General features: G+C 38.8%; 1 protein-coding gene across 2 annotated transcripts; it reads right to left on the bottom strand.

Annotated features, from left to right (window-relative positions):
* Positions 1 to 7,207: 7,207 nt before the first annotated feature.
* Positions 7,208 to 16,535, bottom strand: LOC131336462 (protein C2-DOMAIN ABA-RELATED 4-like). 2 transcript variants are annotated; one of them, XM_058372319.1, is made up of 4 exons: positions 16,275 to 16,514; positions 16,019 to 16,166; positions 11,881 to 11,976; positions 7,208 to 7,783 (listed from the first exon to the last, which is right to left on the bottom strand). In XM_058372319.1, exons 2-4 carry the CDS (start codon positions 16,127 to 16,129, stop codon positions 7,493 to 7,495), a joined length of 498 nt encoding a protein of 165 aa, XP_058228302.1. In that variant the 5' UTR covers positions 16,130 to 16,166; positions 16,275 to 16,514; the 3' UTR covers positions 7,208 to 7,492. The 2 variants fall into 2 exon arrangements, with proteins under 2 accessions (XP_058228302.1, XP_058228301.1); XM_058372318.1 differs by having other exon boundaries at positions 16,019 to 16,535.
* Positions 16,536 to 17,545: the final 1,010 nt, after the last annotated feature.

The raw sequence follows: 17,545 nt of genomic DNA on the forward strand, positions 1-17,545 counted from the left end.
GGCCTATAAATACCCCCTATCTTGCCAATTCCTTCCTTCCAAACCTTCCTCATTTCATTTCCACACTCATTATCCATTTAGCAAGAGTACTTTAGAGAGAGAGAGAGAGAGAGAGAGAGTAAGTGTTACTAAGAAAAGAAGTGATGCCGCCTATGTACTGCCCTTACTGAGATGATTAAGTAAAAGGTTTTGGGACAAAGGGCACCCGGTATTTTTGTCACCTTGGATAAGCTAACGACACCCCCAAGGGTAGGTTTCACTTCTCCAGCTGCAAGGGCCTTCCTTATCCCCCTCTCCTTTATCCTTTTCCTTCTCCCCCTAACAAACACCATCTTCCTTCTCCATCCCCCTCCCTTATCCAATCCCCCTCCTTCTCTTATCCCTCTCCCTTATCCTCTTCCTTCTATCCATTTTTTCTAAGAGAGACAGAGCACTTTGGTGGGAGAGACAAAATGCATTTTAGTGCGAGATAACATCTTGGGAAGGAGAAAAAGAGGGGGAGGCCACCATCGCGCGCTGCTGTCAGAGTTCCCCTCCCTATTGCATCCACCTTTCATCGCCACCTTCCTCGTTTTTTCTCATCTTCACCGCTTAGACTTTGGGAAGCAAGTTAGATACGCTCTAGCCCAATAAACTTAGGCTACGTTCTTTTAAACTTATAAGTTTGGAGCTTATTTTGATTTTTTTTTTACTTTTTGTAACTTTTTGTTTAGCTTTTTAACGTAATTTTAGGGGTTAATCATTCATCTCTATGAGACGAATCAAAAAAGTATAAAAATATGGACAAATGTTGAAAAAATTCAAATAAGACGGCACTTAAGTTCCAAAAGACAATTGTTTGATATTTTTTTCTTCTTTAGTGATATTTTTTTTGCTTTTGGTCATGATTTTGTACTTTTTAGATTCTTCTCGTCGAGACGAATGATTAATCTAAAAAAAAATCACACAAACCTAACAAAAATTCAGAAAAGACATACAAAACACATAAAACAAAAAATAAGTTAAGTTTAGAAAAACTCAGCCTTACTCCTTTAAGGTCATATTTAATGATTACCTTGAGTTCTAATTGTGCTATGAAACAAAAAATAATAATAATAATGGAATCCCTGTGAAAACAGTGAACTGCACAACAATTTTTCTCCTGGACAGGCAGTCAGCCACTCGACCCTGCGACTTCTTACCTTGCAGACGCAGCATTATCCGTCCAGATAGATGTGAACTGCACAACTTGTGACCTTAGTCCCGATGCAATTTTCAACGAGCTATGATTTTGCGGCAGTGTAATGATATTTGTAGTTAAGCCCCACATATAATCGGTTAAAATTTATGATGCATGCTACACATTTACCGCTTTTGATCCCCTTTGCATGATTCTCAATGATAGGGTGGTGGTGTCTCCTCCTGAGGATGTTAAGAGATTAGGGCAATCAAAATGGCAGAGATGCATTGTTGGTCATTTTTTGGATTAAAAATTAGCCTTCACTGCTGTGAGCAGCATTGCTATGCGTATTTGGGCTAAGTTTGGGATCCGTGAAGTTCATTCGAATGAACAAGGGTTCTTCTTCTTTTTTTTTGAAGGGGAGAAGTTCCGCTAAATACTAGAAAGGGGTCCATGGCATTTCAGGGGTAAGTTGCTTATTCTCAAGCGTTGGCATCCCCATCTCAAGCTGGAAAAAGAACAGTTGGCTACTATTCCTCTGTGGGTTCACTTCTTCAATGTTCCATTGGAGTTATGGACTGGTCCAGGGCTCAGTTATGTGGCTAGCTTGGTTGGCGGGCCATTGTATGCTGATTAACAAACTGAATCAGGGTAGCGGTTAAGTTTTGCTAAGATCTGTGTGGAGGTGGATAGTTCTGCTTCCCTTCCTAGTTCTTTCGATTTGAAGTATGCAAATGGAGATATGGTGGAAATTAGGGTTCAATACCCTTGGAAACCTATGATGTGTTCTGATTGCAAGATCTTTGGTCATGGGAACTCTACCTGTCCTAAACAAACTCCTCCTACGGAGCAAGGGGCTGTAAAGCCTCAGGTGAATTTTGGAAAACACGTGGCTCCTGGACATTCTACATGGCAGGTGGTGGGTACTTTAAGGAAGGACACTTCTGGGCTTGTGGGCCATAGGCCTCATTCTTCCCTGCAAATTGCTCTTCCATCTACAAGCCAACCTGTTAATCCTGGTTCTGTTAAAGGCACTCCTTTTTCGACCAAGGGTAATACTGTTGTTGAGCATGCTGTCAATATTTTGGATACTGCTTTAGATGAAGATGCTGCCCTGTCTAAGGGTACTCCTCCAAGTAGTTCTCTTGGTAATAAATATGCTCTTAGTCTAAGGGAAGCTGTGCTTGATGGTACTAAGTCTGAGAATGTGGTTCTTCCTGATGATCTATTTGATGTTCCCCCAATTGGGGGTGGTTCTTTGGTAGCTGAGATTGCTGAAGATTTTTCAATTGCTCCGCCAAAGTTGTCTACCTCTCCTCATGAATCTGTTCCAAAAAAGGGTAAAGGGAAGGGTGGTGGTAAGGTTCCACCTACTGGGGGGGGAAGGAAGGTGAAGCGTTAGCTTTCAAGATTGCTAGTTGGAATATTGGGGGTTTGAATAACCCCTTAAAGCAGAAAGAAATTAAGTCTTTTGTTTTTTCGCAGAAGTTAAATTTTTGTGGTATTTTAGAAGCTAAGGTCAGGAAGGAAAACATTGATGATGTTTGTAGTCGTTGTTTTCCTAATTCTTGGAATTGGCTGGAAAATTCTGGGAATCTTAGTACTGCTTGAATTGTGCTGGGTTGGGATCCTACTATTTTGGGGATTCATTTGCTTTCTATTTTTGATCAACTCCTGTGTGTGCTGACTTGTTTGGATACTTAAAGGATTTGCTATATTTCTGCTGTGTACTGGGCAAATTCTTTGATGGATAGAAGAGTCTTTTGGGCTACCATGAGGTCTTTGTGTTCTTTCATTGGGGATTCTCCTTGGCTTCAGTTAGGGGATTTCAATGTGATTTGTAGAAGCTCTGAACGTTTGGGGAATTTTGATGTTACAGCTGCTGCTGAGTTTAGGCAGTGTTTGTTTGACATCAATATGGAGGAGCTAACTACCCAGGGTCCTTGGTTCACTTGGACGAATAAAAGAGGTGGAGCTGGTGCTAATATGAGTAGGTTGGATAGGGTTGTAGTCAATGTTGGTTGGCTAGTTGCCTTTCCTAAGTCAAAGGCTTTGGTACATGCACCAGGTATCTCTAATCACTACTAGTTATTGGTTTATGTCCTTCATGTGGTGCCTTGTAAAAAGATTTTTAGATTTTTTAACTACTGGAGGAAGCATCATTCGTTTAAGGAATTGGTGGGTTAGTCTTGGAATCAACCTACTACTGGATCTGCCATGCTTAAGCTTTCTCTTAAACTTAGAAGGTTGAAACCTGTTTTGCGGGAGTTGAATACTCAATGTTTCTCTAATATCTCTGGGAGGGTCATCGTAGCTCGACAACATCTGGAGTATGTGCAATCTCTTTGTTCTCAAAATTTGGGGGATGATAGTCTTCAGATTCAAGAGCAGGTAGCTCTTAGGCTGTTCATGGAGCTTAGTGAGGCTGAAGAATCTTTTAAAAGGCAAAAATCTAGAGTGGCTTGGCTAGCTCTAGGTGACAAGAATACAGAGTTTTTCCATCACAAGGTTGCTAGTAACAGGATGAGGAATAAAATTTTGAGTTTGACTAATGCTGAAGGGGTTAGATCGGAAAAACCTGAGGAGGTGCAACAAGAAATTCTTCAGTTCTACAGGGGTCTGCTTGGGGAAAAATTTCATAATAGACAAGATGCTAAGGGCTGTTTACAGGAGATTATAAGGAGGAAAGTTCCTGCTTCTATGCAAAGCGACCTTGTTCAACCTGTTTCTGGTGATGAAATCAAGATTGCTTTAAAGTCCATTAAAGGAGATAAAGCTCCAGGACCCGATGGCTTTTGTTCTAGTTTTTTTCAACAAAATTGGGACATTTTGGGTAGGGTGTGGTGGATGCAATCCTCCTGTTTTTTGAAAAGGGTCATATACTTAAAGAATCGAACTTTACAGCTCTAACATTGGTTCCCAAGTCCTCAACTCCTTCTACTATTAGAGAATATAGACCCATTGCCTATTGCAATGTGATCTATAAAGTGATTACCAAAATTCTGGCTAATAGGATGCAACAGGTGCTGCATGTGGTAGTAAACCAATCTCAGTCAGCGTTTATCAAAGGGCGAAGTATAATAGATAACGTTCTGCTTATGCATGAACTTATTAGAAATTATCACAGAAATGATGGGGCTCCTAGATGTGCAATAAAAGTTGACTTCATGAAAGATAACGATTCCGTTGATTGGGACTTTCTGCTTGACACAATGGTGGCTATGGAGTTTCCTGCTATCTTTGTTGGATGGATTAGGGAATGTATTACTACTCCTAAGTTCTCTATCATGATTAATGGGGGCTTAGTAGGGTACTTTCCTGGAGCTCGTGGCCTTAGGTAGGGAGATCCTATCTCCCCATACCTGTTTCTTTTAGTTATGGAGGCTTTTTCATCCCTTTTATAAAGGAATATAGATTCTGGAGATTACAAGTTCCATCCTAAATGGTAGACTTTGGGGATTTCTCATGTCATATTTGCTGATGATCTTTTCATTCTGAGTAGTGCTCATTTGGGGTCCTTGCAGATTGTGTTGAAGTCTTTGAGGGAATTCTATTGCTTTTCTAGGTTGCAACCTAACTTGCTTAAAAGTGCCATTTATTTTGCTGGTGTCTCTACCTCTGATAAGCATGCCTTCACTGACCTCTTGGGCATTCCTGAAGAACAACTGCCAGTAAAGTATTTGGGGGTGCCATTGATTAGTACTAGACTCACCTCATCCGACTGTGCGGTGTTGAATGGTAAGATTTTGGCTAGAATCCAGAGCTGGACCCAAAAAATTCTTTCTTATGGAGGAATGGCTCAACTTGTCCAGTTTGTCCTCTTTAATATCCAAACTTATTGGAGTGCTATTTTCATTCTTCCTCAAAAAATCACTAAGGAAATTGAAAGTGTGCTTTGTGCCTTTCTTTGGTCTGGAACAGAGTTGAAGCATTCTGGTGCAAAAGTCAGCTGGTCTTCCTTGTGTGTTCCTAAAAATGAGGGGGGTTTGGGATTTAGATCCATAACCTGTCAATATGAAACACCTTTAGGCTCTCAGTCAAAAGGTTGACACTTTGTGGGTCAAATGGGTGCATGTTTATATTCTTAAAGGTCAGAGTTTATGGGGGATTCCTCTTCCTAATGAAGCTTCTTGGGTAATTAGGAATTTGCTGAAGCTGAGATGTCTTCGTAAAGATTGGATTAAAGTTGTTATTGGTAATGGCAGGGATACCTTCCTTTGGACTGATAATTGCCATCCTTTTGGAGCTTTGTTTCAGCGGTTTGGGGATTCTGTGGTGTCATCTATCATTGATCATGATCGGTGGAAATGGCCTAGGCAACATAATAGGGTTATTATGGACATTATAAGGCATACTCTAGTGGATTTACTCCCTAACCCATCTATTCCTGATAGGGTTGTTTGGACCTTAACCTTGGATGGTAAGTTTTCAGCAAAGTTTGCTTGGGAGGCTTGTTGGCACAGGAATTCCTTTCAACCATGGTATTCTGTTGTGTGGTCTGGTCAGGGAGTGCCTCAATGGAGCTTCATTGTGTGTTTGGCCGTATTGGGAAGACTGTCTACTAAGGATAGGTTAGTTAGCTAGGGGCTGGTGGTTCCCCCTCTCTGTTCTTTTTGTTTGATTGATATGGAATCGCATAGCCATCTCTTCTTTGACTATCAATTTTCTTCTTTGGTTTGGAAGCAAGTCTTGACTAGGAATGGGATTGCTAGGCCTGTTGAGCCTTTAGCCTAGGAGTTGGATTAGGCAGTCCATCACAGGAAAGGGAAAAACTTACGTGACTCTTTGTATAAACTCTCTTTGGCAGCATCCATTTATGCTCTTTGGGGCGAGCGCAACATGAGGATATTTCAAGGTAAATCCAAGAATGAAGGTGAGGGTGCAGTTGCTCTGGATATTTTCAATTTTGTCCGAGCTAAGATTAGCTCTTGGTCCTCTGTTAAGCTTTCAGCTCAAAACAGGAAGTTGTGCGATGAGTGGCTTTTAGATTCTAGCATTTTTGCTATTAACAATCGTTGATGGGTCATTTTCAGTTTTGGCTTTGGGGTGTTGGTCATTGTTTGGCCCTTTGATGTATTGTTTGTATTGGTTACTAGGGGGATGCCCCTGTTGATTTGTTGTAAGCTTTGTACTTGTTTTGGTGAAATAAATCTCTACTTACCAAAAAAAAAACTATAATTTGTTATCTCTTCAGTGATGAACATAGACTAACCGCAAGGTTAGGTGAGGTAGGGTGCTTAACACGTTTCATATTTCGTAACTTGGTTCCTGAACCTGAAATCCCTTGTTATGATGAACTAGTATTCTAATGTTTAGCCGTATGATGACCAGTTTGTTGGGTAAAGCCTAAACACGGGTAGCAATTCCAAATAAGGTAAAGGTGAAACGAATGGACAATGAAGGAACGAAAAAAGCCTACAGGCCAAAAAAGCCCAAATACCCATATCGCCCAATTAGAACATGTGGCGACTCCAAAATAAAGTGCACTGCGATGGGCACTTTTGAATTGATGCGCCACAAAAGCCATGAACAATTAGGCACGCCGCAATGGATGTCTTGTGTCGAATTGATGAAGCCTAAACGGTCAAATGAGATGAAAACCCAAAGCATAACACAATCGTAAGTACACTTCAATGGTGTCTACAACAATCACCGTCCCTTTTGCTTCTTCCCCTTTTGAAATTATATATATTATACAGGTGATGGACCGATGACTTAGCCATCTATAATACTTTTGGTCAGTTGCTCATTTGTTGGAACACAAATCCCTCAACGGGACTCAGGACCTGTAGTGCATCCCTAAAAGTCCCATAAAGGTGCAGTACAGGGTCCCCTACTCCCCCTTTGTGAAGCACTCGGTAGAGTCAAAGTTATTGGATCCTTCTTGTATCATCAAGCATTTGACTCAAAATCTATGGAGGCGCAATTGCAAACATTACATTGCGCAAATATAGATATATTGACTTCATATATCAACTTGAATTCACCTTCCTTTTTTGCTTCGGCAACATGGATTGAACTTCGCTTGGTATGAGTTGAGATAAAAGATGGCGAAAGAACCATATGCTTTCAAATTATGAATGAAATCCATCCTTCTTGGCATGCACTTGACCAAACAACAAGAAGGGTAAACTAGGATGTTATATTGACAACAACCAAGTTCATCAAGCTCACACACCGAGCTGCAACCCTTGATGCAAAAAAAGATCAATCTGAAACATGTCTATAGAAAAGAAAAAACACCCACTCTATGACGCTCCCTTTGGTGTTCTTCAGCAAATACCAGTTGCATCAAACAGATAAAGATATAGATCACTTATGGAGGTATATTATCTATAAACCCTTACTGCCAGGGAGGTCAATCCAATGGAGAGAGAGTTCCACTTCACCACACTCTACATTCCTCAATCTAAGGCATATATCTTGGGCAACCATCCCATCTGTCCACCTAATACAGCTTTCTTCTGCCAAGCAGTTTTGCCTTGATGGTTGCACTCTCGAAACAACCGTGCCGGCTGGAAGACCATGCAAATCCATTCTCATCGCCTCCACAAATGCCTTTACGTCAAACTCTGCATCTCCCATTTTGTCATCTTTGCTGAACGTGTCATGGTCATACACGGTCTGAATTCGGACAGAGACGATGAATACATGAAAAAGGCAAGGTGGATGTAAGGAAAAACAAAGCATATATCATCCATCCATTCCATTTTGTTTTTCCATTTTCAAGACTCATTCCTTAATCAGACCAACAATTAACATATTTTTGAATTACATCCACCAATCAAGAGAACTAAATGAGCAGTTATTTTGATTGATGAAAAAGGTTTCTAAAAATTACGCACGGAGACGACATTATTTGTAGGCCCGATTAAAAGGTGCAACAAAATGGACAAAAAGTGGATTGAAGTACCTTGTATATCATTGTTTAAGCAATTTCCTCAACCATGGTGTCCTAATTCTTCATTTTAATCTATAAGTTTCACTACAATTTCAAACCTTAGCCTACATGGATTTCATGAGGGATTTTGAGCTTCATTGCATGGGATATCATTTACAACCGACAATGAAAGATTGTGAAAGCCATGTGCAGCCCACTTAGACCTCGTTTAATCATAGTTTCCATAAATCACTATGCTTCAAGAAGCTTTTGTTGCAAACTAAACCCGCCTATTTTTCCAAAATCATAAGCTTAAGAGATGGACTCCTAAGTGCGAACTCTTACAGTATCCAGGTGGACAATCTAGCTAACCTAACAAGGTGTACAAACTAGGGTATAATTTATTGCAAAATGACACGGTATAGAACGTGAGTGAAAAGACTTGAATGAGTGAACCAGTTAGATGACCAATTGAATTCGATGCGGGAAACTAAACTCAAGATGCAAAGGCATTGATTAAACTAATATTAGTGCTCCGTTTGTTTCAATGCATAACAATTTTTCATTGCTAATTTTGTACATGAAAAATCTTGCATGTAAATGAATTACCAAACCTTAATTTTTCGGTGTTTGGGGTACATTTTAGAAATTACCAAACCTTAATTTTTCGGTGTTTGGGGTACATTTTAGAAAAATTATTATGGACTTCTGATACAAAATTCCCAAGCTTGCTTGCTCATATATAAATTGCATTCCTGATATTGGACTTGGAAAACTAGTGTGGAAGGAGTCTAGAGTCGGACTTTCTTTCTCTCTAGTCCTTTTCCTCTATAGGTACAGCAGCTATATTTATAAACATGTATCTGTGTGTGTTTGTGTCTTTCTCTCTAGTCCTTTTCCTCTATAGGTACAGCAGCTATATATATAAACATGTATCTGTGTGTGTTTGTGTGATATGAGAGAGAGAGAGAGAGAGAGAGAGAGAGAGAGAGAGTGAGTGATTGTTTCAGTTTGTGGGTTTGTGATAGTTAATTGAAGCAGCAAATTAACAAAATGGAAAAAGAATGATAGGAAGGGGAAGGATAGATAAGTAGTAAAATGACTTACCGTGATAAGATTGGCAAGTGTAGTGGGCCAAACTATACGACTCAGATCACCTTGGCCAATTTAGCAACAGACGCAACTCCCTACCTCGGCATGGGGCTAGGCAGGGCTCTACTGATGAACGGGAGACACCTTCTCATGCCTGTCATTTGACTCAACTAGTCACTGAACTCCTAGGCTCGGCCATAACCAGGCTCGGACAGAAGGCGTCTTCCTCATCAACCGTCTCCAGCAGTTGTATAGCTGGTGCCGAGCCAAAGAGGCTCGGCCATGCTCGGCGGGTCAATGCTTCCACGTGCGGGAAACTGACTTGCCCCGTAGTGACGTATATGACATCACCCTCAGCGGTTATGCCAAAGGATAATGATGAGGGCACATGGGGTGCCAGCTCATTCCTAATAACGGTTATCACATTCTATCCCTGACGTCATAGTGACGTCAGCCAACACGTGCGAGGCACGAGTTCGTACATGGAGGGCAAGCAATAGATTCTCTATAAATACGCAGTGATAGCAACCCTAAAGAGGTACATTCTCACTCACTCTCAAAACCCTATTACTCTGCCTTTCCTCTGCACTTACTTACTCTCTCGCAGGAAAGCCTTGTCGGAGCTCCTCCGGTTCAGTCTTTTAGCCATGTGTTGCTTTTTCAGGCTAGGGTAAAGAGCTAGGATCCCATCTACTTACACAGACCCACCGAAGAGGAGTCCCAATCCGTGATCAGCAGCCCCACAGTAAGATTGGAAAAATTTCTAGTCTCTATTTTTGTGACTTGTGTAAAACTTGTTACTTTTAATGTTACATTTAAAAAATAAAAAAAGAAGAAGAAGAAGATGATGCGTGTCTTATCTTATGTATAACTAAGTACTTTTATAGTCTTTTGTCCACATGCCATAGCCTAATGTGTAATTACGAATTTATGGAGGTGGACGGTGTAATAAGTCCTAAAATTGTGATAAGAATGCTTGGTTGGGATGACACCTAGTGTGTCCGCTTCATGGATCAAGTCAGGAGAAGATTTCTCCTTCAAATACTAGTGAGTTTGTCATTTAGTTCCATTCACTTTGGGCCTTTAGGAAACATAGAACACCGAGCTCAAACGAACTTGACGTGGTGCCGTGAAAATCATCTTTTATTGGTAACAATCGTTATTTGTACTTCATTCAATCATGTGGTTGTTTGATCTAAAAGAAAAATAAATAAAGAATAAATGAAGTCTTTTGTACGTACTGTACAAGTTAAAGTAGTTTATCTTGCTAATTTAAGTTGTTTAAGAGAAAGAATAATTAGTAGTAGTAACATCAATTATTTACTGCTGAAATCAAGTGACTAGTTGCTGGAAAATCAGTCCTACGACTACGAGTTGGGACTGTTGATTAGGTGCTAAAGCAATTATTTCAAGTGCTGAAACTATTCGGCAGATGCTAGAGAACCAATTTTGTATGTTGAAACTCTGTTTTGAAGTGCTGATTTGTGACTTCGTTGCTAAAAAAATATGATGGACATGCGTCTGAACATGGTGTTTAGGATGGGAAATTAATCATCTCATATCTAGCATGTATTTCCATGCATCGATTACATTATAAATTGCGATCACTCATTTGCACCACCGTGTGGATCATGCTAGGTTTGGAGAGGTCTATGCCCACTTCAGCTCCACCTCAATTATATCAATCTGAACTAAAATGATTTGCTTGGAATTATTAAAAGTACTCGCTTTTTATGAACTGTGATTTGATTGGTTAGAACACTATGGATCGAGAATATTTGTGAAATGTGTTATGAGATTCATGCTACCACAGCCTTGTTGCCCCACTCCTGGGCAAATGTAGGAGTGTTTGCCCAATTGGGCTTATAGTTATATATTATTATCGGATCGCATATGGGATATGTGAGTGTCTCTCTACCATCAGGAATTATACTGAATGGCCCCTGGTTTCGCCACTATACTTATTTGTGTTGATCCTCAGGGTAACGTTACCATGGTAACTTTGGTTGGAGGTAAACAACCCTTGGCTATATGGGATGAGTTGACGGACCCCGTGGTGGTCTTTGCGGAATACTTTTACTGAAAGAGTTAATCGATTTAAACCTGATCCATAACTGTTTTGTTCGTTCTTATTTATATGATTCAATTGTACTCACTGAGCTTGTGGTTAGCTCACGCATACAATGCATTACTCTTCCAGGTGTCCGGGAATAGAGGTGGTCCACTGTACAGCTGTCGTCGTTGTCAATGTTTCAATTGTACTCACTGAGCCTGTGGTTAGCTCACACATACAATGCATTACTCTTCCAGGTGTCCGAGAATAGAGGTGGTCCACTGTACAGTTGTCATCGTTGTCGGTGTGTCTTTTGTGAGCGAGGCTCATTGTACCATAGTGTATTTTCTTTTGAGCGTGGTTTTGTACTCTATTGTTCATATGGTGTGGGTTGTGGCCCAGGGTGAACGCTAATGTTGGTGACTTTTGTACTAAGTTGTACACTTCATCTTTTATATTATAAAAGTGGTTTGGTTTGACTTATGGTCAGGCAATTGTTTCAGTTTTATTGTGAGGTGATTAAGTACAGCCACAAAACATTCTAGGGATGATACAATTAAGCTGCCCGGTTTGGGGCGTGACACCTCTCATGATTTTACATTGTTTAAATAGGAAATAAGCTTCTTGAATTGTGAAAATATATCGCCTCATGTATACCCCTAGAAGGATTCATGTTGTACTGAACAATAAACTTACCAGCTTGATTGGAAGATTAGGATCTGAAATTGAAAGAGTTAAATCTTCATTCCATACAGGGTTGACGTCCTTCCTTATAACATGAGTCTTCAATTTCTGTAATAAAAATGTGTTAACATCCAACATTTGCAAATCAAGTAACATGGTATAACCTTAAGTATCATAATAAGAAGTATCAGAAAGGAAAGAAAAACTATTAGCTCTGACATGTTACAAACTGTGTGGCAATAACTTACAAAGCATATGCGATTATTAGGAAAAATAAAACTAAATAAAATACGGAACCATTTATTATGATGATCGCTCTGATCATCAAGTTTCAGGATGGCCTTTATAATATCCAAATGGAAACAAATGTTAAGAATTGCATTTTCAACGAGGGCGGAGTATGGGCTAAAACCAAGGGATGAGCAAAAATAGGTACATACTAATACTCTTACAAGTTGGAAATCCAAAATATTGTTGTTAGATTTTTTCCACATTGGTTAATTATAACCTCCAAAACCAGTATCTGTGATTTCTCTTTCCCTACTATCTTTTTCGCAAGAACTTGTTTGGGGGATGCTGACATTGGGGGAGAGAGAGTGAGAGAGAGAGACAAAATCTCCAGCCTAAGCTTTGATAACAAAATGATGCAGCACATGGAGGGATGAGAAGAGAGAAAAAGGGTAGTGAAAATTGGCTACAGAACTAACACAAGGCCACAACCTTGAACTCCATTCTCATTAATGAAACTCCAACGATTACAAGGACCAAAATCTAAGAGACCTAACTGGAAGGGAAACATATATTATTATTACTAATTCGAAGAGGAAATAATCATTATCCTTGGTTTCTAGTTATCTAAAAATAAAAGCAAACAAAACATAAGAATATTTTAATACAATACTATTACATGATAATCCTAACCAATCATTATATACATAAAGCATCAAATACTTTCCCAAAGTTAGGATACCTCTTCGTTGTCCCCACCCAACTAAGGTAACATGGTACCATCATGGACTCGTGGCTTGAAGAATTGTCCTACAATATTCGTGGACTTGGAACTTCTGAGTTGCTTCACAATAAGACTAGGGGTGAAAATGATAATGAGCTATGCAGCACTGACATGAACATGTGACATGACACGAAAACACAAACGTTGTGACACGGAGATTCAAAGAATCAAGGACACGTTGGGGACATGTTACAAAAAAAAATAAATAAATCATGTATTTTTAATTGTAGACTAGTCGTCTACAGTAGAATTATGAATGGTGCAGAAATAATGCTCTAATTATAGTGGAAATACAACGTATATTTGCAACAACATGTTGCATCTTTCAAATTTGTCATTACATCATTCAAACTATTTGAACAAAAACTGTTTCATTATTAACATGTGATGTATCTTTGTAATCTGTTCATAATCTATCACACAGAAGACAAACTTTCCTTCGCGTCAACTAGATCCTACCATTTTGTTTGATAATCCCATTGTGTCCTGCAAGTGTGCATATAGTGTATCGAGATTTAAGAGTGTCCTAGAGTGTCCATAGATAAACAATTGGAAAAACATTGGATGATTTTGATTTGAGTATCAAACACATATCCGAAGTGTGTAGAGTGTTGGGTTCTCAGAGTCTAACAACAATAAGTGACCTCTGGCGAAGTGTCCGGGCATCATAGCTCATAAGAGCATCCGCAATGGGAATAATCAAAATCGATAACCAAAATGTGCCACGTCAGCATTTGATTATCCATTTAGTTCATAATCAAACCTAACAAACTTGATCTTCACATTGGTTATTTTTGTATCCCTATAAAAAAAACCCCCCACAATACTCAATGCATCTATGTCCAATTGCAAACGAGTTCCAATCGCGCACCCGACCACACCAAATTATTCGTCTCGATGAGACGATTCTAATGTGAGGTGTTTTTTAATTTTTTAGTTTTGAATTTGGTTATTGGGTTTGGTTATTGAGTTTTGGTTATTGGTAAAAGTTGTTAAGTTTGGTTATTCAAAGGTCAAAATTTGATGAGTTGCTAAGAGGTTGCTAAGTTTGGTTATTACAATGTGAGCACTTTTTTGAGCAAACATTGCTAATTTTAGCAACCTTTTAGTTTTGATTATTACATTGTGGATGCTCTAAGGATGCTATTGGGAAACTCGTTAAGAGTGTTGATGTTGCTCATAGGGTCATTCTTGTAATTGTCATCTTGTCATATTTTTATATAAAAACCTGTGGGGTTTCAGAGGTTAATTAAGTTCCCTAAAACCCATTTCCCTCGTCCCTGTTTTTTTCTCCTCTTCTCACTGCGACTAAAGCCTAGCTTCATATTTTTCAAATCAGCTCCAAAAGTTGTGTATAAGCCCGGGGGCTCTCTCCACTCATAGCAAATTGGTTTTGAATTGGACGTTTACTAGTAACTACACTAAATAAAGCGTAGTGAGCAATGTAAGTGCTTCTGGTGACACTCATCTTCTTAGGTCCACAAGCTAGAAAGCTAAAGGTGTGAGATTCAACCTATTTTGTACTAATCTCTAATGGTAATAATGAAAGATGGCACCAAATAATGTTGTAAGGAGCGATTTGAATTGTTGTAAGGAGGGATTTGAATTGTTTAGCATACTTATTACTTCAACCTGATATTACAGTGCTCTCATTGGGGGTTATTATATGGTGCATGGATAGGAAACTACATGCTAAGATGAAGGAAGTGCTGCAACAAAGGGTAAAAAAGAAACATTGAAAGGGTTGGAAGACATGTCAAGAAATGGTTGCCCACTAAGGACTCAAGATTACATAAGTACCTTCAAGGAAGGATTTTCTTTTTAAGAAAATGGATAAAGTTCGGAGTAAAGGATATAGAGATGTACAATGTCAGAAGAAGAGATTGAAAAATTGATAAGGGAAATGTCTGACGTAGCGCAGTTAGGCTAGTGTTAGCCTCTTACTTCTCCAGTATTGTAAGGGGAAAATATCGATAACTCTCGGAGAATGCATATGGACTATATAGTTTAACCAATGTACACAAAAATGCATTTAGGTTATATGTGGCATATATAAATCTCCTGGCATGCGGTTTGAGCACACGAATGCACCTCAACCTGATAAAGTTTGATGAATGTAGTTCTCACAGTCACACCTCATTTGAGAAGGTTTATATCGTCAACCTCTGAAGACTTCCTAATCTACAACAAAACTTCCAAGGACTTCTAATATGAGATCTTTGTGTATTTTTTATGTTGAGTTTTATATAATACTGATCACATAATGACGTAATACAAATCCAAATTCCCATTTGAAAAAATTAGTAAACAAAAATTCTTTGGCAATCTCAATCCAGGTTTTGGGTGTTCGACAATAATCAACCACCTGAGAGGGTTAAACAAACCTCGCGTGTGCAATGTAGAAACAGTGGAGTTCACTATATAAAGTGAGGACTGCATAGTCTCCCATCACAAAGGAGGGTATTTTTCACCAATTTGCCAGGTGGGTGAATATACTTTCTTTCTTTCTTTTTTTTCATGATTTAGCTGTTGAGGATTAAACCCTGGATATGTCCTCAGAGGATGTTCCAAATTTGTAGTTATCAATTTTCTTTTCTAATAACTTACCCAAAGTTGTTCTGGCACAAATGGATTAGTAACCAAATATGCATCCCGTGTCATTTAATTTTCTTTCGTTTCTAGGCTTCCTACTAAAGGACTAGATCCGCTATAACATCCAACTTCCAATCAAGATTTCATTACTCATTCATGTATAAATGGAAAAAGTGAGAATTGACATCAACCAAGTAACTGCACATGAAATTGCTTACTATTAATGTATAGCTTACCCAATTATTATAAGAATTCAGTCAATCAATTGATACCAGATCCTAAAAAGTAAACCTTTATGCTGGAAAAAAAAAAAAAAAAAACATTTTGGCGTTCGAAATGGAGTCCATCAAAACGGTACCAATCTACCATCAAAAAACACTAAGATGCATGCAAACCATGAAAACAGAATAACCATCAAGCAAATCAACAAACATGAAACAAACCCACAAAAAGGGGATTATCAGGTCTTTACTGATACAAGGTGATTAATCTGGGGGGAAACAAAGCCGACACCAATTCCTGTATGTGTAAATAAATACAATATACCTGTTTACCCATTTTGACGACGGCATAAGGATCGCTGCTACGGACGTCACGCACGGCGAGGTTGATACCGCGCTTGACTCGAATTCTAAGAAGACCCAACAAATTGTCCATCACCCACGTACTTGCTTCTAATCTCTACCCCCTCTCCCTTTTATTTATAACCACCAAATGAGCAATTAACCAAACAACAATTGCCACAATCCCAAATCCAATCCCAGTTTTCTAAGCCAAACAAGCGCATATAAAGTAAACGTACTTGGGTTCCACCTGATTCGTTCCTACATTGTTTGTTTGAATAAATGGTGACGTGATTCAGGCAGATCTACTTCTCGATCCCGTTGCGAATTAAGATTCAGTTTTACATGCACTGGGCTTGCTTAATTGCAAAATTGAAGAGAGGTAGAAAGGGAGATGTGGGGGGGAAGGCTTGGGGTGGGGGTAGGGAGAGGAGTTGAATATATTGGTACACCTTTGTGGATTCTGAGAGCGTTCCGGTAACTTTCAGAAAAATTATTCCACGCTTTAAAATGGTACACCTTTCATATAAAAAAAAAAAAACTAATAAAGAAAACACGTTTGGTAATTTGCTTTTTATAAATTTATTTATGTGTGTGTGTATATCCTATTTTCCGATTAAGTACCCATGGTTTTCACCTAAATCACACAACTGTCATTCCATTTCAACTAGAATGCGTAGTGCCGTAGGCACGGGCTAACACTAGTATATATATAATATGGGAGGGTGGTTTATATTTTCCACTGTTGGATCGGAATGAAAGTGATATGTACTTATTGATTTTTTGGGTAACTCTAAATTAGGCATTGGAATTTAAAGTGATGTGTACTGTAACAGCCCTGATTTTTGGAAGGTAAAAATTTCGTTAAATATTTGAATTTTATTTGAATTACTTATTTTTACTTTCAATAATCCGTCGTAATTAGATTCTAGTCCTTCGGGGCCAATCGAATTAAATTTCAACCGACTACTTGGAGGAACCGAGCAACCAAACTTACCTAGTTACTAGAGGAACCCTTTTGTCTTTACCCATTGGTCAATAGATGTTAGGGTAATCTTTGTCCATTGGACAATAGGCCTCTCATTAAAATATTTTGATAGTACAAAAATATAGTATTTTAATGGTGTATATCCACATGTGCAAAGTACATATATGCATTGTTTATTGGGGATTCTTCCACCCTTCTATTGTGCATTGGTTATTAACCACAAGGAGAATTATTACCCATTGGGTAATAGCCTTAATCTTCTAACAAAGTACAAGGTTTTATTTAAATAATCAAGTATGGATTTCCCATGTGATTTTATGCATTAAAATATTGAGGTATATCTAAACCCTAGATTTCCAAAGTACTTTATTGAATAAAATAGTACAAGTACTTTATTGTTATTTTAACGGGGAGAATCCTAGCCTCTTATTTAATTGGGGTACTTGGTACCACTTCTATATTTAAATATTGGGCATTTGTATATGTATCAAAACCCTAAATTTGTTTAGTATAACATATATT

Source organism: Rhododendron vialii, chromosome 8a (assembly GCF_030253575.1).
Source record: "Rhododendron vialii isolate Sample 1 chromosome 8a, ASM3025357v1".
In the NCBI taxonomy this organism is placed as follows: Eukaryota; Viridiplantae; Streptophyta; class Magnoliopsida; order Ericales; family Ericaceae; genus Rhododendron; species Rhododendron vialii.